Below are 27897 nucleotides of genomic sequence, written 5' to 3' on the forward strand. Positions count from 1 at the left end.
AGTGGCCTGAAATCAGAACAATGGAGCCTTTAATGATTCCACCTTACAGCCCATGGGATTTAACCGCTGTCCTTGAAAGAATGTGATGTTCTTATCAGTGGTTCTGTTTTTCCCAAACTCATGTCTGAGTTTGGGAATTGTATGTTTCAAACATTTTAAAACTGGGATTTAATATTTATGCTCTAAACTGCCTTTTTACCTATATTAAGTGTATTTAAAATACCTGACTTCTACAGTCGCCCCTTTGATAATTCGAAAGATCAAGTGAGATATATCAGAATAAGATAAAAGATATCATTAAAGCGATAGGATAGGTAAAAGCGCAAAGAATAATTCATTCATATTGTCATTGCAGATTTAAACAATAGAATGGAAACTTAGCATTGCAACAAGCATTTCAACAATAATCATTAAAATTCTTAAAGAATCATTATTACAAAATAACAATTAATGAATTAGTCAAATTTGATGCTACAGATTCAGTATTAATAGATTATACAAATAATTGATTGATATTACGGTTAACATTTCAACAAAAGTATTTCACCTCAAATTCATCAATTGGGGGTGCAGTAGGGTTAGTGTGAATCATTCTGACAGTTGGCCCCCTGCGCTTAGCGAATAGTTCTTTGATGCACGTAGCACATTGGTATGTCATATAAATGATGAATCCAGCTGCACAGGAGAATAGGATTATTCTCATTATGGACATTCCTGTGTGTCCAAACCACCCGCAAATTCTATCCCAGAGATAGAGAACTTGGGATGGATCAAGTTTTTTGATTTCTTTTTGGATACGTAATACCAAATCTTTAACTTCTTCAGAGTTATCAGGAATGAAAGTGCAACATTCTGCACCAATCAGGGCGCACGTGCCACCGTTTTCGGCTAGCACATAGTCAAGTGCCATCCGATTTTGCAATACCACGGTTCGAATTGTTCGCATTTCGTCAGAGATTTTATCGAGGACAGTGGCAGTGTATTCTGCCACATCTTGTATGATGGTTGTTATTTTATTTAACTCATTCTCCATCCTTACTTCCCAATAGAAAGGAATGATTCTAGCAAAAATTGCATCTCTAAAGATGATAGAACGTTTTTTCCTTTGAACAGTCATTTCTGAAATATGCAGGAGATTAGTCACATGACGAATGGCAGGTACCATGTATCCTAAATAGCAAGATCCTGACCAGGATCTTGGGAGCCAGGGATATGCTTTATCATCACAAATAAAATAAGTTCCATTATAAGCAGAATATGAGTAAATATATTCTAAGAGCCATTGGTCTTCGAATGTTTTATTATTTCTGAGGTTAGGTATGCCTGTTATCCTTGAGGACCGCATAACTCTTTCTAAGCGGTTGTTTGTACATTTAAAAGCTGTATTAACATCTAAATAGTTAGTAAAATTACTATTACCCATTGGTATCCCTTTAGGGTCCTTACTGATGAGGCAAATTGATCCTTTTTGTTTAATATTAGTTGGGAGGTTAAGATTTTGAGGTTTTTTGTCAGGGTTAAATTGAAGTTGGTGCCATCCTGAAAAGGTGTTTAGTGGATAGCCTGCAGATTTCCATAAGTTAATAGATTTTTGGATGTCAACCTGGTACCTCCCATTTTCACATGTATATGCTCCAGAATGGGTCACCACAGAGCGAGGGACACTTTGATAGATGTACCATTCTGCTGTTTCTGAAGCATTAAAGGGAATAGTTAGAAAGGGAATACCCTCCCCTGAGTTAGTAGGGGTTGCAATGCATACCCAACAATTAGAAATGTTAAAGTTTTCAGCATATATCTTAGCTGTGTAAAGGAATGTGTTCTTATTCATTTCTGATACAACATTCACAAAGTCAATCAAATAACTGAAAATTAAAATTGCGGCAAACATTTTACTTGTACGTGCGCTTCACGTGCGATGCATGAATCCAACTTTTCTTTCCTTTTAACTTAACAGCGGATTGGGTGGTGAGAAGGATTACGAAAGGACCTTCCCACTTTGATCCCAAAGGTTCCTTTTGCAGCTTTTTGACATACACTTCTTCACCGGGCACCAGGTCGTGTCCACCCTCCGGAGGATCACCCCACGCAGCTAACACCTGTTGAGAAGCAAAGCTAACAGCATTTGTTAGATTTTGACAGTAAGACAGCAAAGCATCACTCATTAAATGACAGTCTGCTTTCCTCAAGTCAATAGTTCCTGGCAGAGACATTGGTCTGCCTGTGATGATTTCAAAAGGGCTCAGGCCTGTTGTTCTATTTGGTGTTGCTCTAATGCTGCATAATACTATTGGCAAAGCTTGGACCCAATTCATGCCTTCCTCGCTGTATTTAGACAGTCTTTCTTTCAAAGTTCGATTCATACGTTCCACTTGTCCTGATGATTGTGGATGATAAGGACAGTGTAAATTCCAGTTAATGTTTAGTAGTTTACAGACTTCCCTACAAACAGCTCCTGTAAAGTGGGTTCCATTGTCTGAGTCAATGCTAGCTGGTACTCCCCATCTGGGAATAAAGTCTTTGCTTAGCACTTTGGCTGTATGGGCAGCTGTCCCTCTTCTAGCTGGAGCAGCTTCCACCCATCTGGAGAATTTATCCACTATTACAAGGACGTCATTGTACTGTTGACATTTAGGAAGAGTGATGTAATCTACTTGTAAGTCCTGGAATGGACCTGCAGGAGCAGGAGCTCTTAATTGAGGCATTGATGTTATAGGACCCAAGTTATTCTTTTGACAGGTTACACATCGGTTTGCTACCAATTGTGCATGTTTTTTGAATCCTTTACCACACCAACTTCTATGGAATCGATCCATCATTTGTTGAGGTGATATGTGTCCCCATGAATGAATTTGTTGAGCTAAGAAGGGCATTAGTGATTGCGGTGCGACTGGTTTACAAGTTTGAACTTCTCTCCAAATTTCATCATCATACGGTTGAATACCTGATTCTAACCATTTCCATTTTTCTTCCTTTGTACAATCATTCTGCATTTCACGTAAATCATGTAATAAGGTGGTTACTCCCAATTTGTAAATGTGACTGGATTCCTGATGCCAATGAGAGGCACAAAGGGAGGCAGCTTCCCTTGCTGATTGGTCCGCAAGAGCATTTCCTCTTGCTTCCATAGTGTCCTCATGAGTATGGGCTTTACATTTTAGAACTGATACTTCTTTGGGCAAGGTCATAGCTTCTAGAAGATCTCGTACTTCCTTTCCATTTCGGATAGGTGTACCTGCTGTTGTGAGAAATCCTCTTTTTCTCCACAGTTGGCCAAAATCATGTGCTACTCCAAAACCATATCTGGAGTCAGTATAGATGTTAGTAGTTTTATCTCTTGCCACATGATATGCTTCTGTAAGTGCCTTTAATTCGACCTGCTGAGCTGATGTAGCTGGGGGCAAACTTCCTTCAGCTAATACTTTGTATGGGCTTGTGACTGCCCACCCAGCTTTCCTGATACCCTTGTCAATAAAAGAGGAACCATCTGTGAATAGGATTAAATCTGGGTTCTGTAGTGGCTCTTCTTCTACTAAGCGTATTTCTTCCATTTCCTCTATTATTTTCACACAGTCATGCACTTCTCTCTCTCCCTTCCCTTGTTCCTCGGGAAGCGGGAGCAAGGACGATGGGTTTACAGGATTGGCTTTGTGAAAATATAGGTTGGGAGCTTCCAAAATTGCTGTCCATCTAGCTGATGTAACCTGTTCATGGATAGTAGAGAATGGACTGAATGTGGACATTTAATGATTAACTTTTGGTCTAGAACAAGTCCAGATGTAATCATTACAGCTCGACATGTAGCTTCCATGGCTCGTAAGCAACTGCCAAATGCTAGTGCCACATTGTTAAGTTTAAGGGAATAGTACCCAACTGGTCTTAACTGATCACCATGTTCTTGAGCTAGTACTGCAGTCATGTAACCATCTCTTTCATGAACAAACATGGTAAAAGGTTTTCCGTTGTTTGGAATACCTAAGGCTGGCGCTGAAGACAGGACCTTTTTCAAATTCAGAAATGATTGTTTTTGTTCAGAATTGAGTTTAACTCGATCTTTTGATTTTCTGTTTCCTTTTAGAAGATCATTCAATGGCTGGCATAACTGAGTATAAGAATCAATCCAATTTCTGTTAAAATTACAGAGTCCCAAGAAAGATCTGACTTCCTGTACAGTTGAGGGTTCTTTAGCTGCTTTGATGGCAGCTGTTCTGTTCTGAGTAAGTTCCCTTTTGCCTTTGGAAATTTTCTGTCCCAAGTAAACAACTTCTTCCTGGGTAATTTGTGCTTTTGCAAAGCTAGCTTTGTGACCATTTGTACTGAGGTGGTTCAAGACCACCCGTAAGTCCTTTTCATGGTCATCTTTATTGATGGAGGCTAACAGAACATCATCTACATACTGAATAATGGTTGAAGGCAGATCAGGCAGTTCCCTGATGTGATTCTGCAGAGCCATGTGGTAAACAGTTGGGCTATTGTGAAAACCTTGCGGTAGTCTAGTCCATGTGTACTGTTGTTGATTGACTGTAAAAGCAAACCATGGTTGTACTTGTTTAGCTAATGGTACTGACCAGAAGCCATTTGCCATATCAATGACTGAAAACCACTGAAGGCCAGGAGTTAAAGAGTTAAAAATTGTAGACGGATCTGCCACGAAAGGAGCTTTTCTGACAATGAATTGATTTGCCTTTCTGTAGTCAATAGTAAGGCGCCATGTACCATTAGCCTTTTTCACAGGCCATACAGGGCTGTTTGATGAACTGTGAATACGCACTAAAATATCCCTTCAAGTTGTTTTATTATAGGTAGAATACCTTGAATTGACGTTTTGCTAATGGGGTATTGTTTGGTACAAGGTGGAGCTGATCCCATGAAAGTAACTGGGTCCATTTTCAAAAGACCACAATCATTTTTGTCAATTGCCCAAATTGGATGATGTTGTATTTCATCTTTTTTTATGTGTCTAATGGACCAGGTAATTTTCCCATTATTGAAATTGAGTGAAGAATTTAGTTGTGATAAGATGTCCATACCTAGAAGTGCTTGTGTTACCGGACCTACCCATATTGACGCTATCAGTTTATGTGGTCCAAATTCTAAGAGCAGTGGTATAGTCTTCCGAAGAGGGACAGAGTCTCCTCCTGCAGCCAAAGCTTCTATTTTCTCTGAAGTCAGGGGAAAGAAAGCAGCATTCTGTTCAGTAACACAGGTAAGTTCAGCTCCAGTATCAAATAGAAAATCGATATCAATACCTTCCACTCTTAATGAAATATATAATCCATCATTTTTCTGCTGCAAAAGTGCATGTAGAGAGAAATGGAGAGAATCATCAAGAGTGGGGTCTAGTAGTTTTTTGAATTATCACACAGAGAACGTCTTTGAGCTGGAGGACAGCTGTTTAACATTTCATTCATAGCATTGTTATCATCGTGTAGAATCCTACGTGGGTACGGTTCGTCCCCATGTGGGTAAGATTTCTCCCTACATGGGTAAGATTCCTCCCTACGTGGGTAAGGTTCCTCCCCACGTGGGTAAGATTCCTCCCTACGTGGGTAAGGTTCCTCCCCACATGGATAAGGTTGGGAGGTTTTAAATGTAAGTCTGGGTCTGTCTTGTTGGAACGTTACCCTAGGTGCATCTTGTTTGTGCGCATTACGTGGTTGACCACGAGGTGGAAATGTATTGTAGTGAAAATTGTCTGCCTCATTATCATCTCTCGAATCCATCCGTAGTTTAAGATAGCATTTTGCCATCCAGTGTCCTACTTTACCGCAGTAAAGACATTGTGGTATATTTTCCTTACGTGATTTTAATGGAGCCAGGGTACATGTTTGCCCTGAATCTTGTGGTGATGTTTTAGTCACTGCTGATGAGCTTGTCCGATTCCGTAAACCGCGATCTATCTGAATGCACCGGTCAACTATGTCTCGGTATGTGCCAGTTTTGGCCCAAGATGGTAAAACCAAATTCAAGGCATCAGAAACTTCAGGTTTAACACCGGCTACAAAAGCCGTTTTTAATGGATTTAAATTGCTTGCATCCCATGTGTCAGTTTCGTCTGTAAGTGTCATTCCCGAATATTCCATCCAAGTCTGTAAAAATCTGTCCTCAAAATCCTGAATATCTTCATTACTTTTTTGAATGCAAGATGTGATCTTAGACCAATCGGTCCTCGGGGGGCGATATGTTAATAGCCAATCCCTGATTGCTAGCCAACCAGCGTCTAAATTTTGCAAATCGTCTCCAAGGGCAAATTCCACCTCAGTTCTAAGGGTTGAAATTACGCGAGTACCGAGCATGATAGTTAGAACTTGTACTCCATCAAATGGGTGGAGACTGTAAATGGATTTTAATCTGTTAATTCCATTCCATGTGGACATTTTTAGGATGTGGGAGATTTTTGGACCATTCGTCAATTTGTGCAGGCTCTGCTGGTTCCTGAGTCCATTGATGATCAAATATGTTTCTAGAGATAGTTTCACCTTCTTCCTCTATTTTTTTGCTTCCAACTCTAACCCATTTGCGTTTTAAAGGGGCTAGTTGAATTAATTTAGTATTACGCTTTGTAGGAACACTATCTTCGTCTGATTCATTTGGCAGAGGAATTAATTTATTCATGACACTTGATTTCGGCTGTGCATTTGCCAATTGTGCCACTAGGTGGGCTGCTTGTTGAGTTTGTGTTACTTCAGCTGCTGTTTGAATCCAGTCTTTTAGGACCTTGCCGCTTTCAGTGGCATTGTTTAAATCTTTTTTTAAAATATATCTTTCTTCGATTAACTTGCAATTATCATATTCAATTCGCTCAGTTTTTGATTGCAACCTTTGATATCTTGACTCTACTTCAAAAATTTGATCTTGTAATTCTGCTGTTTGAATAGATAACTTCTGGAGTTTAGAGGTTTTGTTTTGCAATTCTGTTCCAATTTCATCATAATGTTCAAGTTTAGATTCTGCATCTTGCAGTTCTCTTTCTAAAACACATTTTTGTTCCATTACCTTGTACTTTTCAAGTTCAATTCTCTCAGTTTTTGATTGCAACTTTTGGTATTTTGACTCCACTGTAAAAATTTGATTTTGTAATTCTGCTATTTGAGAAGATAACTGCTGGAGTTTAGAAGTTTTGTTTTGCAATTCTGTTCCAATTTCATCATAATGTTCAAGTTTTGCTTTTGTATCTTGCAATTCTTTTTCTAAAACACATTTTTCTTCAATTAACTTGGAATTTTCAAGTTCAGTTTGATCAGTTTTTGATTGCAACTGTTTGTATTTTGACTCTACGTCAAAAATTTGATCTTGGAACTCTATTTGAACAGATAACTGCTGGAGTTTAGAAGTTTTGTTTTGCAATTCTGTTCTAAGTTCATCGTCCTGTTCAAATTTGGATTTTACATCTCGCAATTCTCTTTCTAAAACACAGTTTTCTTCAATTAACTTGTACTTTTCAAGTTCAATTTGCTCAGTTTTTGCTTGCAGCTTTTGGTTTTTTAATTCCACCTCAAAAATTTGATTTTGGAATTCTGCTAATTGAACAGATAACTGTTGGAATTTGGCATCATCCTGTTCAAAACTGAATTCTGCATCTCCCAATTCTTTTTCTAAAACACATTTTTCTTCAATTAACTTGTACTTTTCAAGTTCAATTTGCTCAGTTTTTGAACGCAGCTGTTGGTTTTTTGATTGCACTTCAAAAATTTGATTTTGTACTTCTGCTATTTGAACAGGCAACTGCTGGAGTTCAGAGATTTTGTTTTCCAAATCAGTTCTAATTTCATCGTCAGATTCAAGTTTTACTTTTGCATCTTGCAATTCTTCAACAACTGCAATTAGTTGGTCTTTAGTGGTCCTATATTCATGATCAGTTTTATTTTTAGTAATTATCTCTTGCTGTCTGCGTAATTGTCCCATAATTGCCAGGGACCATTTAACACGTTCTGCACTGTGCAATCGTGTGCTTTTTCCCCATGCTCTCTTGATATTATCAAAGGACCACTGTCCTCTGCGGATATTATACTTTGATTCAATTTTTCTTGAGGTTTCACATAGGTCAAATTGTTTACGAAAGAAAGACCCAAAATCCCCCAACATATCTTCAATGGAAACATCTGGTATCCCAGTTCCTCCTTTTACCGTCGTAGGGAGTAAATTTCTGCCTTCTAAAGGGTCTAAATCTATACTTTCATCTGGATCAGCCATAAATTCAACCTTTCACTTAACTTTTTGTGTGTAGGCTGCGTTAGTCTCAACAACCATTGATTTAATACAGTCTATAAAAATGTCCTTTTCAGGGGTCGAAGCACTGATTGATGCGGCTTTAAGACTTTTAATGGGTGAAAAAGATATTTCTTACCCCAGTCTAGCCGTGGATTCCGACTGTCTTCCGATCTCTTCCGATTATTCCCGAAGCTTCCGTCGTCGCCTGATCCTCCTCCGATTTCTCACAAAGCTTTCCGAACCTCTCCGAAGGTCGAATCAGAACTCCTCCCCCGCTGCCTGACTACGCCAAGTGTTGTATCTTAGGATTTGATGAGGTTTTGTTTAATTTACGGTTGCCGGTTGTTGTTGAGACATTGCTGAAACTCAGTAGAAATTCAAGTTAAAAACTTGTCAGGTGCAAATAAGAATTGTTTTATTGAAGTTCATTGGTTACAACTTGAAAATGATTTAAAAGGTAGTTTGTAGACAATTTGATTTTCTTCAAAGAATCACAGGAATTATCTTCTGAGACAATAGCCTGAACACAACTTTAAAAGTCAAAGGCTGAAGTCAAAGTATGAAAATGAAATAGGAATACAGAACTCTTTTCTAATTCTCTTCCTTTACTTTCTCTCTCTCTCTCTTTCTGTCTCTTTCTCTCTGTCTCTGTCTTTCTTTCTTTCTTTCTGTCTTTCTGTCTTAAACAGTCTTACCTATATTAAGTGTATTTAAAATACCTGACTTCTACACCTCCCTTTCACCATAACCCGTCAATCCATCTCCACTGTCCTCCCTTTCACCATAACCCATCAATCCATCTCCACTGTCCTCCCTTTCACCATAACCCGTCAATCCATCTCCACTGTCCTGCCCTTTCACCATAACCTGTCAATCCATCTCCACTGTCCTCCCTCTCACCATAACCTGTCAATCCATCTCCACTGTCCTGCCCTTTCACCATAACCCGTCAATCCATCTTCACTGTCCTGCCTGTTCACCATAACCCGTCAATCCATCTCCACTGTCCTCCCTTTCACCATAACCCATCAATCCATCTCCACTGTCCTGCCCTTTCACCATAACCCGTCAATCCATCTCCACTGTCCTCCCTTTCACCATAACCCGTCAATCCATCTCCACTGTCCTGCCCTTTCACCATAACCCATCAATCCATCTCCACTGTCCTCCCTTTCACCATAACCCATCAATCCATCTCCACTGTCCTCCCCTTTCACCATAACCCGTCAATCCATTACTGATTAAAAATCTGGAGGGCGACACGGTGGCGCAGTGGTTAGCACTGCTGCTTCACTGCACCGAGGACCTGGGCTTAGTCCTAGCTCAGGGTCACTGTCCATGTGGAGTTTGCACATTCTCCCCATATCTGTGTGGGTCTCACCCCCACAACACAAAACTGCGCAGGGTAGGTGGACTGGTCATGGTAAATTGCCCCTTAATTGGGAATTTAAAAAAAAAAATCTGTCCACCTCCTCCTTAAATTTATTGACTGTCCCAGCACCCACCACACTCTTCAGTAGCGAAGTCCACAGATTTACAACCCTTTGAGAAGTAGTTTCTCCTCATCTCTATTTGAAATTTGCTATTCCTATCTTGAGACAATGACCTCTCATTCTACAATACCCCACAAGAGGTAGCATCCGCTCCATGTCTAATTTATCCATACCTTTCATCAGGTACCTGCTGCTATTGTCTCTCTTGATGGTGGAGGTCATGGGTTTGGAAGGTGCTAAGGAGCCTTGGTGAATTACTATAGTGCAACTTGTAGACAGTACACATGGCTGTCATTGTTCGCCAATGGTAGAGGGATTGAATATTTGTGGATGGGGTGCCAATCAAATGGGCTTGTTTGTCTTGGATGGTGTGAGCTCCTTGAATATTGTTGGAGCTACACTCATCCAGTCAAGAGGAGAGTATTCCATCACACTCCTGACTTGTGGCTTTTCGATGCTGGTCTGGCCTTGCGGAGCCAGGAGGTGAATTACTCGCCGCAGGATTCCTCGCCTCTGAGCTGCTCTGGTAGCCACAGTATTTATATATTTGTATTGTTTTATTCATTTACAGGAAATGGATGTCGCTAGTTGGGCCAGCATTTATTGCCCATCCCGAGTTGCCCTTCAGAAGATGGTGGTGAGTTGCCTTCTTCAACCTCTAGTCCAGTTCAGTTTCTGTTCAATGGTAACCCCCAGGATGTTGATAGTATGGGACTCAATGATGATAATGCCTTTAAATGTTTAGGGGTGATCATAAGTTCCTCTTTTGTTGGAGATGGTCATTGCCTGGCAGTTGTGTGGCATGAATGTTACTTGCCACTTGTCAGCCCAAGCCCGGATATTGCCCAGGTTGCTGCATTTGGACATGAACTGCTTCAGTGTCTGAGGAGTCGTGAGTGGTGCCGTAACATCCCCACTTCTGACCTTATGATGGAAGGAAGGTCATTGATGAAGCAGCTGAAGAAGGTTAGACCTTGGACAGGACCCCGAGGAGCCCCTGCAGTGATGTCCTGAAGCTGAGATGATTGATCTCCAACAACCATCTTTCTTTGTGCCAGGTTTGACTCCAACCAGCGGACAGTTTACCCGATTCCCATTGACAGTAATTTTGCTGGGACTCCCTGATGCCACACTCGGTCAAATACTGCCGTGGTGTCAATAAGTCACTCTCAGATCACCTCTGGAGTTCAGCTCTTTTATCTACGTTTGAACCAAGGACATAATGATGTCAGGAGCTGAGTGACCCTGCCAGAACGCAACCTGGCATCAATGAGCAGGTTATTGCTGAGCATGTGCCACTTGATAGTACTGTTGATGATCCCTCCATCACTTTACTGATGATTGAGAGAAGACGGATGAGGCAGTAATGGGTTGGGTTTGACCTGCTCTTTGTGTACAAGACATACAGGGATAATTTTCCACACTGCTGGATAATCAGTAATTTACTAAGATTCACGATAGCTTCCTTTCATTCGTACACCATGTCTACATTAATAAACCAAGGACCCTATTAAACAGATTTATCAACTCCGCTTGTCATAATAAATCAATTTTGTACATTTACCCCCTAGTATTGTAGATGCTACACTCTGTTTAAAATTGCACCATTTATATACAGCCTCTCTTCCATCTTCCTTCCAAAATCTACCATTGACTGTGCCTTGGGGTCAATAACAGTCCCTGTCAGATCTTTCTCTTTTACAGCTGATTTAAAGTTGTAGATTTTTCTCCAAAGATTAAATTGGGATTGATATTCAAATTAAACTATTTTACTGCAGAAACAGCTTCAGCTGGGAGTCTGAATGAAGAGGAAAGATCCCAGACAGTGGGTCTCCCAGGTTCACTGCAGGCTGAGGAAGGAGCTGCGCTCCGAAAGCTCGTGTTTGAAACAAACCTGTTGGACTTTAACCTGGTGTTATAAGACTTCTCACTGTGCTCACCCCAGTCCAACATCTCCACATCACTGCAGGCCCGACAGCTCAATCAGCTCCACTCTCAGCTCAGGAGAGCTCAGCAGCTCCACACACAGTCCACAGGGGAAAGCTCCTGGTCCAGTGGGACCAACATTCATGTTCTAACTGACACCATCAATAAAACTGTTAAAAATTCCATTGCTCTTATAACTGGATGGGAAGATGCCAGAATGGAACCCTGGTTCAAAAGAGCGGAACATTCTTTAATCAAATGTGGATGAAGAGTCACTGGAACCCCGCTAATTAGTTTGAAAAATATTGACAAGGTGGATGTAGGTGAGCAGAGAGCTGGAGAATCATTAAAGTCCATGCATGAACTTTTGTTCAATTGATATTTAAAACATATTTTATGTTCTATTTACAGCATGTCAATAATTTAGAAGTGTGAAAGATGATCTGCAGGTGGGGCGGATGAATCTGAGTCGATGGTTGTCACATTTTACTGGAAATGTTTGACATGTTTCGTGATGATGGCTCAAGGGTTTGTGCTGCTGATTGTGATCATTCTGGTGGCTTTTCTTTGTTATCTACAGTTTATAATCAAGAAATTAGGAAAACAAGGTCACAGCTTAGAAAGAACTGGGTTAGTCAGAAATCAGTTGTGAGCAGTCAATAAGGATATTCCCTTCTCCAGGTAAGACATCATTGTCCAATACTGTTATAAAATCTTAAGAAATGTATTGTGAAGAAAGCTCCCTGGCTTGACAAACACAGGACAGTGACGGCCTGTTATCTCTGCCGAGGACATGTCTCCAGCACAGAACCTGAATCAAGATAAACTTGATCAGTTGGGGAGGATCTCAGGACCCATATGTAAAGCAGACACCTGGGTAAAGGTTAAACAGGATATCTGAGCAAGAAATGAGCCAGAATGAAAAGCCGCACCGACCTCCTCAGAAAACGATCACAGGACACGACCGACAGAATACCCTTTGTGGTCCAGTACTTCCCTGAAGTGGAGAAACTACGACATCTCCTTCGGAGCATTCAACATGTCAATGATGACGACGAATATCACGGCAAGGCCATCCCCACACCCCCACTACTTGCCTTCAATCAACTGCCTAACCTCAAACAGACCATTGTTCGCAGCAAAAAGCCTTCAGGAGAACAGTGACACCACACAACCTGCCACGGCAATGTCTGCAAGACACGCCGGATCATCAACATGGATACCACCATTACACATGAGAACACCACCCACCAGGTACACAGTACATACTCATGCAACTCGGCCAACATTGTCTACCTCACATTGTTTGTACCTGTAAAGACTCGCATTCCAACCATTCTTCACATTCCAATCTGTAATTATCTCGCAATTGTGACTCTGCCGATATATACTGTGGAGATGCCGGCGTTGGACTGGGGTAGGCACAGTAAGAAGTCTGACAACACCAGGTTAAAGTCCAACAAGTTTGTTTCAAATCACTAGCTTTTGGAGCGCAGCTCCTTCCTCGGGTGAATGATCTATTTATACAGCATTTGTGAACCTGCCTCCACTGATGAAGGAGCAGCTCTCTGAAAGCTTGTGATTTCAAATAAATCTGTTGGACTTTAACCTGGTGTTGTGAGACTTCTTAAACGGCCCTGAGAACCAACCTCCAGCTATTCGTCTAGAACAAGCTTCAGAGTCTCATGAGAATTCATAGAATCTACAGTGCAGAAAGAGACCATTCGAGTCTGCACTGTCACTTGGAAAGAGCACTCTCCTTCAGCCCACACCTCCAGCTGGGGGCTGGTTTAGCACAGGGCTAAATAGCTGGCTTTTAAAGGAGACCAAGACAGGCCAGCAGCATGGGTTCAATTCCTGGACCAGCCTCCCCGACCAGGCGCCGGAATGTGGCGACTGGGGGCTTTTCACAGTAACTTCATTTTTTGAAGCCTACTTGTGACAATAAGCGATTTTCATTTAATTTCCCCCCCCCCCCCCCCCCCCATCCCTGTAACCCGGTAACCGTACCTAACCTTTTTGGACACTAAGGACAATTTAGCATAGCCAATCCACCTAACCTGCACATCTTTGGACATGGGAGGAAACCGAAGCACCCAGAGGAAACCCACGCACACACAGGGAGGACATGCAGATTCCACATTTACAGTGACCCAAGCGGTAATCAAACCTGGGACCTGCTGCTGTGAAGCAACAGTATTAACCACTGTGCTACCATGCCACCCAGAAACGATTTGTTTCTGAGAACGCTTCACTCCAACTAAAGGAACAGCTCGACAACACCTGCAGCGATATACAGATTGCAGTACACATTCCATATTCACAATTCCAGCCTCAACTCGATCTGTATCTAATTTCTGTGTATGAGTCAGTGAGTGTGAAAGAGATGAGGGACTGAGATGTTCAAACATCCGGGGAAACTGTGATAGTAAATAACCTTCTTTCCTTATAAAAATCGCCAGAAAGCCTGCTGCTGAAATGTATCTTAAATTAAGACAAACCACCCTGACGGTAAGAAAATATCACACAAACATGCTGACAATGGACTGGAAAGGACCACACAAATCCTGTGGGTTACAATGAGTAAATCTCCTGACTCATTCAACGTCTCCACCCAGTCCTGAGGAGCCTGCGGCTGAAGTGTAACCAAAAGTTGTATAACCCTTTCAGGTAGCGAGGCAGGGCTGCAGCCTCTCACACTGAATATATTAATGACTCAGAGTCCTCCAGGCTGCAAACATCAGCGCAGCCTGGGAGTGGGAGGTTTAAAAAATAGTTGTCCTTCATTGTCACCACCTGGCGCTAGGACCCGGCTGGGAACAGAAATCTTGATGTTCCGCCCACTCTGTTGCATCACCAAGACGCCAGCGCATGCGCTCTGCTCTACGCTACGCTGAACCAAGATGGCGGCCGTTAACCAGAGTCTTGTCCCGGAGAAAGACTGGGAGCAGCAAACACGGGATCTGCAGGTTCGTATTCGAGGTTTGAAGCCTTTCCAGATATTTATAAATCCTACCCGCCGACTATATGGCTCCCTCCACATCCTTACTGGCTGCTGATGATGTGGAGATGCCGGTGTTGGACTGGGGTGAGCTCAGTCAGAAGTCTGACACCAGGTTAAAGTTCAACAGGTTTGATTCGAATCACTAGATTTCGGAGCACTGCTCCTTCCTCAGGTGAATGGAGAGGTAGGTTCCAGGAACATATATATATATATACGCCTCTTCATTCACCTGAGGAAGGAGCAATGCTCCGAAATCTAGTGATTCGAAACAAATCTGTTGGACCTTAACCTGGTGTCAGACTTCTTACTGAGTTCACCCCAGTCCAACACCGGCATCTCCACATCATCTTTGTTCAGGACGCCGGAGGAGGGGGTGTTGTGAATTTCTCTCCTGGACTGCCGTGATAGATTTTGGAAACTCCTTTACTGGGGGTTGGAAGGGGAGGATTTAGATACAGCAAACTCAAACCAAGAGAAACGTTTGTCTCTTTTGAATTTAATTTCTGGACTGACAGTGATGGTTTTTGTAAACCTCCATTTTGAAGGTATTAGAAGAGGATTTGCAGACAGGAAACTTGAACCAAGTTTCACATCAAAATCTGGCCACATTATTTGATTAATCAGCACCTGAATTTAATCGCCCTTTTAGCATAATGATCGAGTTCCAGGTCATTGACATTCACTGTGTAAATCTGCCATCCTTAGTTGGGTGATGTTATTGAGGTGGAAATAGTCAATAATGGTGATGACGTTGATATCTGGTTGAAAGCTCAAGCTTAAGGTGAAATATTCAGTCTGGTTCGGTCTCTGGCAGTTCCGAGGAGAAGGGGTGAAGATAGTGGCTGGCGGGAACTGCAGACAATATGAAAATGGAGGAAATTTCTGTTCTTCCAGTATTGGATGTTGAACAAGTCAGAATGGTGTGTAAGTTGGAGGAGAACATGGTGGTGATGGTGTTCACAACCACCTGCTACCCTGGTCCTTCGAGGTGGAGGAAGATAGGAGTTTTTGGAAGTTCCATCAAATGTCTTGTTGAGTTGTAGATATATAAAATATCTCTACTTCATTCCTTGCCTCTCCTTTTCTGCTCCTCCCCTCCCCTCTATTGCTCTCCTCCCAGCGAGACCAGAGAATTGTATAGGTCCAGGCCAAGTGGCAGGTTCCCTTCCTTGAAAGGCATATGAACCAGTTCATTCATGGTCACGTTTTCCAAGTGCCAGTCCCACAAACGTCAAGATTCATTCAGCTCAATTTCACAACCTACCATTGTGTTTTTGTTGGGTCTCTCTCACTCAATCTTTTCTGTTTTAAATCAATTTCACAGGGTATTAGAAGGGGAGGATTTGCAGTCAGGAAACTGAAACCAGTTTATTGTAACCTGTATACCACCATATTTGAAACATGGAAGGAAAAAGCACCGTTCACAGTGAAAAGAAACTGGACACATTTTCTGTGTATGGACAAGACTTTAGTCCGTCATCTGGTCTGACAAAGCATAACTGCAGTCACCACAGAGAGAAGCCGTGGAAATGTGGAGACTGTGGGAAGGGCTTTAATTACCCATCTGAGCTGGGGAATCATCAGCGTAGTCACAGTGGGGAGAGACCGTTCACCTGCTCGGAGTGTGGGAAGGGATTCACTTGTTCATCCTCCCTGCTGCAACACCGACAAGTTCACACAGACGAGAGACCTTTTAAATGTCCAGACTACGGGAAGTGCTATAAAAGTTCCCGGGAACTGACTGGTCATCAACGTGTTCACAGTGACGAGAGACCTTTCAAGTGCTCTCACTGCAGGACTGGGTTCAAGACATTATCTGTCCTCACTGTCCACCAGCGAATTCACACTGGGGAGAGGCCGTTCATCTGCTCCACGTGTGGCAAAGGATTTGCTCACTCATCCCACCTGCGGACACACCAGCGAATCCACACCGGGGAGAGACCTTTTAAATGTCAGGACTGTGAGAAGGGCTATACAAGTTCCTGGGAACTGATGTTTCATCAACGTGTCCACACTGGGGAGAGGCCGTTCAGATGCTCTGACTGTGGGACTGGGTTCAGGCGATCATCTGATCTGATTGTACATCAGCGAGTTCACACTGGGGAGAGACCCTTCAACTGCTCTGAGTGTGGGAAGGGATTTACTCGGTTATCCACCCTGCTGGAACATCAGCGCATCCACAGTGGAGAGAAGCCGTTCACCTGCTCCCAGTGTGGGAAGGGATTCACTCGGTCATCCCACCTACTGACACACCAGCGAGTTCACACTGGGGAGAGACCATTCACCTGCTCCGAGTGTGGGAAAGGATTCAGTCAATCATCCCACCTGGTGACACATCGGCGCATTCACACTGGGGAGAGGCCGTTCACCTGCCCCGAGTGTGGGAAGGGATTCACACAGTCAGCCAACCTGCTGCTACACCAGCAACTTCACAGGTAACTGTGATTGAATTGTTCTGTTAAGTGTATCCGGGGGAGAACCATATTCATTGGGTCAGTTTCTGCTGGTGTTAATAAACTCCAGTTCTGGCGGTTAACATTTCACATAAAAGTCAAATAAACCAGCTTTATGTTAAACAGTGTGGTAAATTTTTTAGTATCTCTAACAGATTAATTCTCTTTGAAAGGTTCCCCAGTCTCTTCCATCCTCACCTCCAACAAGTGTGAGGAGCTTGTGGAGCTTCTTTGTTACTGAGATTGAGATTCTTTGTTACTGAGATTGAGACAATCCAATCAGCTGCCTCTGCTACTTCCCTCCCTCCCACTAACCCACCAGACCAAACCATTTCTAAATTTCCTCAAAATCTGAGCCCTGAATCTGCATCTTTCTCCAGTTTCACTCCTATCTTCAATCTTCCTCAGAACTCATCTTGTCAGACACCTGCCTTCTGCTCCTCGACTCCATTCGCACTAAACATCCTGACCATGTTAGCTTCTCCGTGTTAGCTGATTTTGTTAACGTTTCTCTCTCTCTCTTTTGGTACTGTCACTCTCACCTTTAAATCCACCATCATCACCTATCCTTTTTTTAAAAAACTTTTCCGACTGCTGTTGCAAAGTACCACCCATCTCATATCGCTTTCCTCTCCAAAGTCCGTGTACTCGGTGTTCCCCAAGAATCTATCCTCGGCCCCTCCTATTTCCCATCTACACGCTGCCACTCGGTGACATCATCCCAAAGCACCGTGTTAGTTTTCACATGGACAGTGACAACACCCAGCTCTACCTCACCCCCATCCTTCTCCATTCCTCCACTGTTACTAAATTATCAAACTGCTTATCCCACATCCAGTACTGGATGAGAAGAAATTTCCTCCAATTAAAAATTGGGGAGATATAGAATATAGAATAGAACAGAACAGCACATAACAGGCCCTTTGGCCCTCAATGTTGTGCCGAGCAATGATCACCCTACTCAAACCCATGTATCCACCCTATACCCGTAACCCAACAACCCCCCCCCCCCCCCCCCCCCCCACCTTACTTTTTAGGACACTACGGGCAATTTAGCATGGCCAATCCACCTAACCCACACATCTTTGGACTGTGGGAGGAAACCGGAGCACCCGGAGGAAACCCACGCACACACGGGGAGGATGTGCAGACTCCGCACAGACAGTGACCCAGCCGGGAACCGAACCTGGGACCCTGGAGCTGTGACGCATTTATGCTAACCACCATGCTACTGTGCAGCCCCAAAGCCAAGATCAAAGCCATTGTCTTCAGTCACCATTAGAAATTCCATTCTCTAACTACCGAGTCCATCCCTCTCCCTGGGAACTGTGAGGCTGAACCACACTCTGCACAATCATAGAATCTCTACAGTGCAGAAGGAGGCCATTTGTCCCTTAAAGTCTGCACTGACCCTCTAAAAGAGCACCCTACCTATGCCTACTGCCCTGCCCTGTCCGCGATACCTCATCTAACCTGCACATCTTTTGGACCTGAGGGGAAATTTAGCATGGCCAATCCACCTAACCTGCACATCTGTGGACTGTGGGAGGAAACCAGAACACTCGGAGGAAACCCACACAGACAAGGGCAGCATGTGGCGCAGTGGGTTAGCCCTGCAGCCTCACGGCGCAGAGGTCCCAGGTTCAATCCCAGGTCTGGATCACTGTCCGTGTGGAGTTTGCACATTCTCCCTGTGTTTGCGTGGGTTTTGCCCCCACAACCCAAAGATGTGCAGGGTAGGTGGATTGGCCACGCTAAATTGCCCCTTAATTGGAAAAAATGAATTGGATACTCTTAAATTTTTAAAAAACGCTCCACGCAGACAGTGCCCCAAGGCCGGAATTGAATCCGGGTTCCTGGTGCTATGAGGCAGCTGTGCTAACCACTGTGCCACTGCGTTAAGATGAGATTCCGACCACATATTCACACCATCACTCATACCAGATATTTCAAAATCCATAATGTCGCCCGTCTCCACCCCACCCCAGCTCGGCTACTGCTGAAACCCACATCTATTCCCCGGTTTAAATTCCTGGTCAACCTCCCATTCAGTCCGCACTTCCCCTGACCAGAACGTGTCAGCGTCCACGTCTCTACTGCCCATGTGCTCTCGCACGTCAGGTCCTGCTCACTTCCCCGCCCTGTGCTGGCTGTAAGATTCTACACCCAGCATCTGCCTAGTGACCAATTAATCAGGTTGTTTTGGTGTTAAAGCAAAATGTTGCTCCCGCTGCACCAGAGGAACTCCGGTGTAAACAGTGTCTGCAGTTGCTGAGCTCTCCTGAGATGAGAATGGAGCTGCCAGGACTGCAGTGAACCTTGAAGAACTGCTGTCTGGGATCATTCGTCTGAATTCACTGACTCCCCGCTGAACCTTAGGAATAGAGTAGACCTGAACAACTTACCAAATACTCAACAAATGATTTTGCAGTAGTAGAGTGACCCAGGAGTGAATATAAAGAAATATTTCAATGCAACAGGACAGGTCCATAAGACCATAAGACATATGAGCAGAATTAGGCCACTCGGCCTATCGAGTCTGCTCCGCCGTTCAATCATGGCTGATATTCTGATATTCCCATTCTCTTGCCTTCTCGCCATAAACCCTGATCCCCTCATTGATCAAGAACCTATCTATCTCTCACTTAAAGACACTCTGATTTGGCCTCCAGCATTCTGCAGCAAAGAAATTCCTCCTCATCTCTGTTTTAAAGGATCGTCCCTTTAATCTGAGATTGTGTTCTCTGGTTCTAGTTTTTCCTACAAGTTGAAACATCCTCTCCACATCCACTCTATCCAGGTCTCGCAGTATCCTGTAAGTTTCAATAAGATCCTCCCCTCATCCTTCTAAACTCCAACAAGTACAGACACAGAGTCCTCAACCGCTCCTCATACGACAAGCTCTTCATTCCAGGGATCATTCTTGTGAACCTCCTCTGCACCCTTTCCAAGGCCAGCATATCCTTCCTTAGATACAGGGCCCAAAACTGCTCACAATACTCCAAATGGAGTCTGACCAGAGCCTCATACAGCCTCAGATGTACATCCCTGCTCTTGTATTCTCACCCTCTCGACATAAATGCTAGCATTGCATTTGCCTTCCTAACTGCCAACTGAACCTGCACGTTCACCTTAAGAAAATCTTGAACAAGGACTCCCAAGACACTTTGCTAACTTATTTAATAGTAGGGCGGCATGTGGTGCAGTGGATAGCACTGGGACTGCGGCGCTGAGGACCCGGATTGGAATTCCAGCCCTGGGTGACTGTCCGTGTGGAGTTTGCACATTCATAGATTTACATAGAATTTACAGTGCAGAGGAGGCCATTCGGCCCATCGAGCCTGCACCTGCTCTTGGAAAGAGCACCCTACCCAAGGTCAACACCTCCACCCTATCCCCATAACTCAGTAACCCCACCCAACACTAAGGGCAATTTTGGACACTAAGGGCAATTTATGATAGCCAATCCACCTAACCCGCACATCTTTGGACTGTGGGAGGAAACCCGGAGGAAACCCACGCACACACTGGGAGGATGTGCAGACTCCGCACAGACAGTGACCCAAGCCGGAATCGAACCTGGGACCCTGGAGCTGTGAAGCGATTGTGCTATCCACAATGCTACCGTGCTGCTCCTTTGTTTATTGTCTCCCCATGTCTGCATGGGTTGCACCCCCACAGCCCAAAGATGTGCAGGTGAGGTGGATTGGCCGCGCTAAATTGCCCCTATATTAGAAAATAAAATTAATTGGGTACTCAAAATTGATTTTTAAAAACTTATTTAATTGTTTCCTATGCGGCACCTTGTCAAAGGCCTTCTGGTCGATCAACTCGGTTAAAACATCCTAATTGGGTCTTTGGTTTATTGGAGGAAAAGAGTGGGAAAAACAAGTTATACTGAATCTTTCTAAATCACTGGTTAATCCACATCGGAAATATTTTGTTCAATTCTGAGCACCGCACCTTAGGAAAGATATCAAGGAATTGGAGAGGGTACAGGGAAGCCTCACTAGAACAGTATCAGTGATGGGAGGTTTCTGTTCTGTGAAGAGACCTGCGAAGCCGGGATTGTTCTCCCAGTATCAGAGAAGGTGAAGGAAAGATTTAATCGAGAGACTGAAATGCTTGAGGGGTTTTCATCAACATAGAGAGACGTGTTTCCATTGGCAGGGTGGTTGGTAACAACAGAAGACAACTTTAAAATAATTGTCATAACAGCCAGGATGGGCACGAGTAGAGATGATTTTACTCAGTGAATTCTGGTGATCTGGAACACTAGAATATCTGGTGGAAGCAGCTCCAGTGCTAAATGATTTTTACTGTATTGAAGGTGCAATAAATATCAAGGTCTTGTTGACTGTCGATAGGAATTCAGTGATCAGCCTGAAATTCATGAGTGTCAGCACAACAGGGAGCGAGAGAGAGAGACAGACAGAGAACGTTAAAGACTGAATGTTGATTCACTCAGTCATTCCATTCACTGAGACAGCAGCATAAAGTCTGGGACAGAGGAGGCGAGGCTGTGGCAGAGTTAAAAACGTAACTTAATAAGGAGCAGGAGAGCTTTGAGCTGGTGGAGTCAGTGAAATCCGAGACTCGTTTTCCTTTACTGTCATTTCACAGAGGCCCAGTTTTGCAGAAATTCTTTATTTTCACAGTTACAGGATCATTGAAAAGACATTGCAGCTTCTTTACAGCAGAGCCAAACTCGCACTGACTGAATATTTCTCCACTCACCTCGAGGTTATCGATTCGCCTCAAGCGGCCTCGGTTCACTCCTATAATCGGGCACAGTCTCAGAGTTGGGAGGGGTCAGAAGTGCACCCTGACCATTAGGACACCCCCCCCCCCCCCGACCACCACCACACCAGCCCCACCAACAGAAGAGGAACAATTCAAACACAATCATTAAATAAAGTGAAAGCAGATTGTCAAGAACTGTCAGAAACTCCTGGAGATGCTGCAGCCACTTCACACACCAGATGAGGTTAATGGGGAAGCTTAGTGACAGCACAGAGTATCAGAGTGAAACACATTCAGATACGATGTCCAGACTGACTTTGGAGCAAATCTCTTCTGGAACCTGGGAAGGGCAGTTGAAAGACCAGACACACATCCATTGACACACATGTACTCATCCATAGGCACACTCGCACACGCACCTAGCCACCCTCGCACACGCAATATGCTGGGTACACTTGCGCATGCGCGTGCACCCACACACACGCATAGGCACACCCACACACACGCATAGGCACACCCACACACATACAGGCGCATGCATACACATACACAGGCACAGAAAAAAACATAGGCACACACATATACAAACGTAGACGCACATACACATAGACATGCACGTATGTGCGCCCACTCACAGATATGCAAGCACTAAATATTCAATAACATAGAACATACAGTGCAGATGGAGGCCATTCGGCCCATCGAGTCTGCACCGACCCACTTAAGCCCTCACTTCCACCCTATCCCCGTAACCCAATAACCCCTCCTCACCTTATTGGTCACTAAGGGCAATTTACTATGGCCAAACCACCTAACCTGCACGTCTTTGGACTGTGGGAGGAAACCGGAGCACCCGGGGTAAACCCACACAGGCAGTGACCCAGCAGGGAATCGATCGTGGGACCCTGGCGCTGTGAAGCCACAGTGCTATCCACTGTGCTACCGTGCTGCCCTACCGTGCCTCCTGTTGTCAGTGGGACATAAACTAGGTTCCCTGTCACATTGTGCCCCCTCAGGTGGATGTACAAGATCCCGAGGCCAATGTGATGGAGAGAAGGACGGCAGCAACTACCCAGCCCAATCCTTTCCCCAGCCTGGTGTCCGAGCAGCAATATTATCCTTCAGATAGCCTGACGTGGTATCTGGTGGTAATCGGAGTGTTTATGGGATCTTGCTGTGCAGTCCCTGCCGAGATTCGCACATGAAAACAGTGACTGTGCTTCAAATATAAAAAGCTGCCGTGTTGATTGAAAGCTCTGGGCCAGTCTGAAAAGGCACAGGAGGAAGACAATCTCTTCCTTTCGACGGGTCACTCCCGCAGTGTAGCCCCTGCTATTCTGTGGGAGGAGACGGCGACTGCTATGTGCACAGCAAGATCCCACATAGCATTATGCAACACATGGTCAGGAACCTAATTTCAGTGAGGGTTTGAGGGACACCGGAGATAACTTCCCTCCCCATCCTGCTGTTGCTGCTTATATTTTACATCCACTCGAGGGGGTGGAGAGCCTCGGTTTGACATCTCACTGACACAGCAGCATTCCCTCAGCTCTGCTGGCTGGAATGACAGCCCCGATTACAGCAGCTTGACTCTCAGGTTACAAACCTGTGACCTTCCGGCCCAGGTGGGATGGAGAGCAAGAGCCACCGGGATCATCCGGGAATGACTGATTCAGGAGCCTCCCATCCCATCGTCAGCCCCAACACATCCCTCATTCGTGGCTCAGCAAAGGAAGCTGAAGAATCAATGAATGAATAACCAGTGACAAAATACACAGTCCCTGCTGCCAACATCTCCGGCCATTCCGACAGTGGTCACAGGTACACGGGCCAGCTGTCTGTCTCTTTCTGTCAGTGTGTGTGTGGGGGGCAGCGGCGGGAGGGCAGGTTACCTTGAGCCGGTCTGGTCCGACGTTAACCAGGAGGAAGCAGATTCAGTCCAGTGTTGATCATCCTCAGGCGTTGTCTCTCCAAGCGATGGGAGGAGAGTGGGACCATCACAGGACCAGCCCCCCGCCCATGTACTCCACTCTCTGTGAAAGGAGAGGAACATCAGGAATAGGAGTGGGAATAGCTCCTGGCGAGTCTGCTCCACTATTCAACAAGATTACAGCTCATCATCGACCTCAGCTCCACTCTCCCCGCACTCCTCCCCGCCCCACAATTCTCAAAGATATCTCCACCTCAGCCTTGAACACACTCAACGACCGAACATCCAGGATTCCCTGGGATAGAGAATTCCAAAGATTCACAAACCCTCTGGGTGAAGAAATTCTCCCTCGTCACAGTCCAAAATGGCCACCCCCTTATCGAGACTGTGGCCCCATGTCCCCGACTCTCTGGGATTTAGCCTCTCCACATCGACCTTACGGAGTCTCCTCAGAATTACACACCTTTCAATCAGGTGATCTAAACTCCAGGGAACGTTGGACCTGTCGCTCAGGCTCCAGAGCGCTGAACGGTCTCCTTCTCTTCCTATTTTCCTAACTCCCCTCACGTTCCGAGTTCAGATCTTACCTGGGGCGGCTGGAGGAATGCCAGCCAGTCGGAGGAGTGTGTGGGCAGCAGCCCCATCACCTGGCACTTGTAGACGGCCAGGGCCAACCCCAGCAGGTTGCCGATGAAGTAGAGCAGACACTGCAGCCAGTGCTGAGTCGAATTCCCCAGGACCTTAAAGACTGGGAGTGAGAATGGGAAAAACAGAAAGATCAGGAACAGGAGAGAGACTGAAATGTTCACAGAGGATTGAGGGATCCTTGTACTCGAATCACAAACAGTCAGCATGGAGATACAGCAAGAAATTGGGATGGCAGGTATTCCGTTAGCCTTCACCGAGGGATGGCGCCAGGGACCCGGGTTTGATTACAGCTTCGGCTGACTGCCAGTGCAGAGTCTGCACGTTCACCCAGTGTCTGCGTGGGTTTCCTCCGGGTTCTCCGGTTTCCTCCCACAGTCCAAAGATGTACAGGTTTGGTAGATTGGCCATGCTAAATTGCCCCTCAAGTGTCCAAAGGTCAGGTTGGGTTACAGGGATTGGGAGGGAATTGGGTCTCTGTATGGTGGCCTTTCAAATGGTTGGTGCAGACTCGATGGGCCAAATGGCCTCCTTCTGCACGATAAAGTTTCTATGATTCACTGGAGTTTGAGTGAGGAAATCTTTCTGCAATTGTACAAATTGCAGTTTTGGTCAAACACAGCAGGAAAAACTTATGCAGTTTGGGTCTCCTTATCTACAGAATTGCCCAGGAGGGAGGGTAACAAAGGTTCACCTGATTGGTTCCTGGGATGACAGGATTGTCCAACGAGGAGAGATTGGGAAGAATGAGCCTTTACTCTCTTGTGTTTACGAGACTGAGAGTTGATCCGATTGAAGCAGATATAATTGTAAATAGGGTTTGACAGGGAGATGTGGAGACACTGTTTCCTCTGGCTACAGAATCCGGAACACAGAGACACAGCCTCAGGATCAGGGGCAGCCAGTTCGGACTGAGCTGAAGTGGAATTTCCTCACCCCATGAGTTGTCTGTAACCCAGAGAGTTGTGGATGTTCAATCACTGATTATATTCCAAACTGACATCAATGGATTGTTGGACACCAAGAGAAATCTCAGGGAGATAGCTGCACACTCACTGGTGTCTCTGTCCCCTCTCTCTCCCAGGGAGATATCTGTACACTCACTGGTGTCTCTCAGGGGGATATCTGTACACTGACTGGTGTCTCTGTCCCCTCTCTCTCAGGTGGATATCTGTACACTGACTGGTGTGTCTGTCCCCTCTCTCTCAGGTGGATATCTGTACACTGACTGGTGTCTCTGTCCCCTCTCTCCCCCAGGGGGATATCTGTACAGTGACTGGTGTCTCTGTCCCCTCTCTCTCCCAGGGGGATATGAAATGAAATGAAGATCGCTTATTGTCACGAGTAGGCTTCAATGAAGTTACTGTGAAAAGCCCCTAGTCACCACATTCCGACGCCTGTCCAGGGAGGCTGGTACGGGAATCGAACCGTGCTGCTGGCCTGCTTTAAAAGCCAGCTCACTCAGTACTATCTCACTCACACTCACTCATATCTGTACATTGGAGGTATAAACCTACTGTGCCACCCCTAATATGTTTTACTTTTGTTTTTATATATTTTATCAACCTTACAACCAGTTGCTACAGTATTTTGAGCCATAGAAATAGAATAACCCCATGTCACTTGGCAGTTACTCACTAACAAACTAACTTCTTCTCCTGTAGCAGAGTAAGAACACTTCTTGAAGGCCAAGAAATCTGGAAAGTAAAAGAGCTCCTCTTTCCCGTCCTTCCCGAACTCCCTCATTCACCGAGCTCTCAGCACTCTATTCTAAGTCCCATTCAAATGATGGCAGTTCAGAGCGGTTTCGGAGCTGCAGAATCAATACAATACTCACTTGCCGACATGGACATCAGTGCCTGTATGGGTCTCCAGGCCGTCATGCAAACCATCATGATTGGGAAGATGGAGATGTTGTTGCCAGCCGTGTACATAATGAACAGATTCATGGGCAGCTGCTTCAATGGAGCCAAGGCAATGTCCCAGCAGAACTGAAAACAGAAAGCAAGCAGAGCATCAGTAAAGGGAGCCAGGTTGGGGAAGGTCACACCCAGGCCTGGAAATAAGGATGACGGTTAACATCACAAAAGGTCCCTTTAGCACATAGGGGGCAGCGGTTCACCAACCTAGTTAACCACTGTTGACAAACCAAGTCTGGCTAGCTGGACACCGAGGACACATTCAAATCCAACTTACTTTCTCAACCACGATCCGGTCTGTTTCTTGGACGCGGATGTCTGGAAGCTGTTTGTCTGAATATGCGACTGGGCACATGAAGTCAGCCTGACCATTCTGTTTATCACAGCTCCTGCGAGAAACAGAGAACACAAATTGGTCACCTCAGCAATCCTTTCAGGACTCTCTTTAAAGAGGGAGTCTCTCCATCAGGGACCCCACCGTGGTGGCAATACTGCCAGCATGAACTAAACCATGAGCAAGCCAAGAGCACACAGTACCACTGCATCCACAAAACTGCCATGGTAATGGACGGCCACAAAAGTGGATTGGACAATCAGGGTGCCAATCCCCTTGTCCAGTCCTCTGTCAAATGGCGATCACACCGAATCACCGGAGGAACTAAATTTTAGCTTGAAAGTGAACAATGTTGAATGTGGAGAGAGAGCCAGTGCAGCACCCGGCCCTAGAAACCAGCAATCGTTCCTCCAGCCAACACCGCAGTTGGCACCCGATCAGGTGTGGGGGGGGGGGGGGGGGGGGCTGAAATCAAGATGGTGTCTCAGGGTCGTGACCCCAGGAAAATAAGTCAAGTGGGGTCGGAGTGGTTTCTAGGAGATTTGAAAAGCTGCTTTCTGCCAAGGGGCCAAGTGAGGGGTGAAAGGACCCTGGAAAACCGTGGGGTGGAAAGTTTTAGGTTGGTGCCCACATCCCTGGGTCAGTGTGCGGTGCCCTCCCCGCGGGTGAGGCAGGCTGGCCCGACCTACTCGAGCCCCAGGCTCCCCGCGCGGCCTCTGCACCTGCTGCTGCCGCTCGGGTTGAGCTCGAGGGTCCACTTATGCCAGCGCGCGCGGTTGGCGAGCGCCGCAGCCATGGCAACGCCGGCGACCCTTAACCGTCCCCCCTCAAATCTGATCCGGGGAATAGTCCGCGCGCTTCCGTCAACAAACCACACCCGCTGCAATGCGCATGCGCTGCTGTCCGGAAGTCCTCGGCGAAATGCAGACATCGCTCGCGTCTTCCCCATCTTTGTTAGGGGCACGTCGATCCCGATTCCATTAACACTCTGACCTAATGGAGCTCTGCCCCGCACAAAGATGGACACCACGCGCTGTCAGAGACATTGAGATATTGCTTCCTTTTTCCCTCCGTCTTCCAACGTACAAATGAAGTCCAAAGGACCAGATCACCGTTAACATTCTGCAACCAGAAACATAGCAACCAAATGTTAACGGTTTCTTAACAAATGATGCGAGACTTGCTGAGTTTATCCAGCATTTTGTTTTTATTTCAGATTTCTAGCAACCGCAATATTTT

At 45.2% G+C, this 27897-nt stretch overlaps 2 protein-coding genes across 8 annotated transcripts in view; one reads left to right on the plus strand and one right to left on the minus strand.

The window, feature by feature from the left end:
- Nucleotides 1–479: 479 nt before the first annotated feature.
- LOC119961219 (ER membrane protein complex subunit 4-like) lies at nucleotides 480–27524 on the minus strand. Of its 5 annotated transcripts, XR_005459616.1 has the most exons (7): nucleotides 27348–27524; nucleotides 26602–26713; nucleotides 26243–26396; nucleotides 24348–24508; nucleotides 23723–23863; nucleotides 8348–8570; nucleotides 2096–2115 (listed from the first exon to the last, which is right to left on the minus strand). XR_005459616.1 is itself a non-coding variant. In XM_038788669.1 (5 exons), the coding sequence occupies exons 1-4, from the start codon at nucleotides 27452–27454 to the stop codon at nucleotides 23745–23747; spliced, it is 492 nt and encodes a 163-aa protein (XP_038644597.1). In that variant the 5' UTR covers nucleotides 27455–27507; the 3' UTR covers nucleotides 8434–8570; nucleotides 23723–23744. The 5 variants fall into 5 exon arrangements, 4 of the variants coding, with proteins under 4 accessions (XP_038644593.1, XP_038644597.1, XP_038644595.1 ...); XM_038788669.1 differs by lacking the exons at nucleotides 2096–2115; nucleotides 24348–24508 and having other exon boundaries at nucleotides 8434–8570; nucleotides 27348–27507; XM_038788667.1 differs by lacking the exons at nucleotides 2096–2115; nucleotides 8348–8570 and having other exon boundaries at nucleotides 22673–23863.
- Nucleotides 13870–27897, plus strand: part of LOC119961220 (zinc finger protein 239-like) — a 29962-nt gene continuing 15934 nt past the window's right edge. Inside the window, exons 1-2 of one of the 3 annotated variants that reach the window (XM_038788670.1) lie at nucleotides 13870–14599; nucleotides 15959–17069. In XM_038788670.1, the coding sequence (XP_038644598.1) occupies nucleotides 16036–17069 (1034 nt within the window). In that variant the 5' untranslated portion in view covers nucleotides 13870–14599; nucleotides 15959–16035. The remainder of the gene's footprint in view (nucleotides 14600–15958; nucleotides 17070–27897) is intronic. The other 2 variants (XR_005459619.1, XR_005459618.1) reach the window with 2 other exon arrangements.

Source organism: Scyliorhinus canicula, unplaced genomic scaffold (genome assembly GCF_902713615.1).
Source record: "Scyliorhinus canicula unplaced genomic scaffold, sScyCan1.1, whole genome shotgun sequence".
NCBI lineage: Eukaryota > Metazoa > Chordata > Chondrichthyes > Carcharhiniformes > Scyliorhinidae > Scyliorhinus > Scyliorhinus canicula.

Bases quoted from the DNA above. Each gene is read 5' to 3' on its own strand.
- LOC119961219 (XM_038788665.1), bottom strand. From the start codon at position 1,891: ATGTTTGCCGCAATTTTAATTTTCAGTTATTTGATTGACTTTGTGAAT.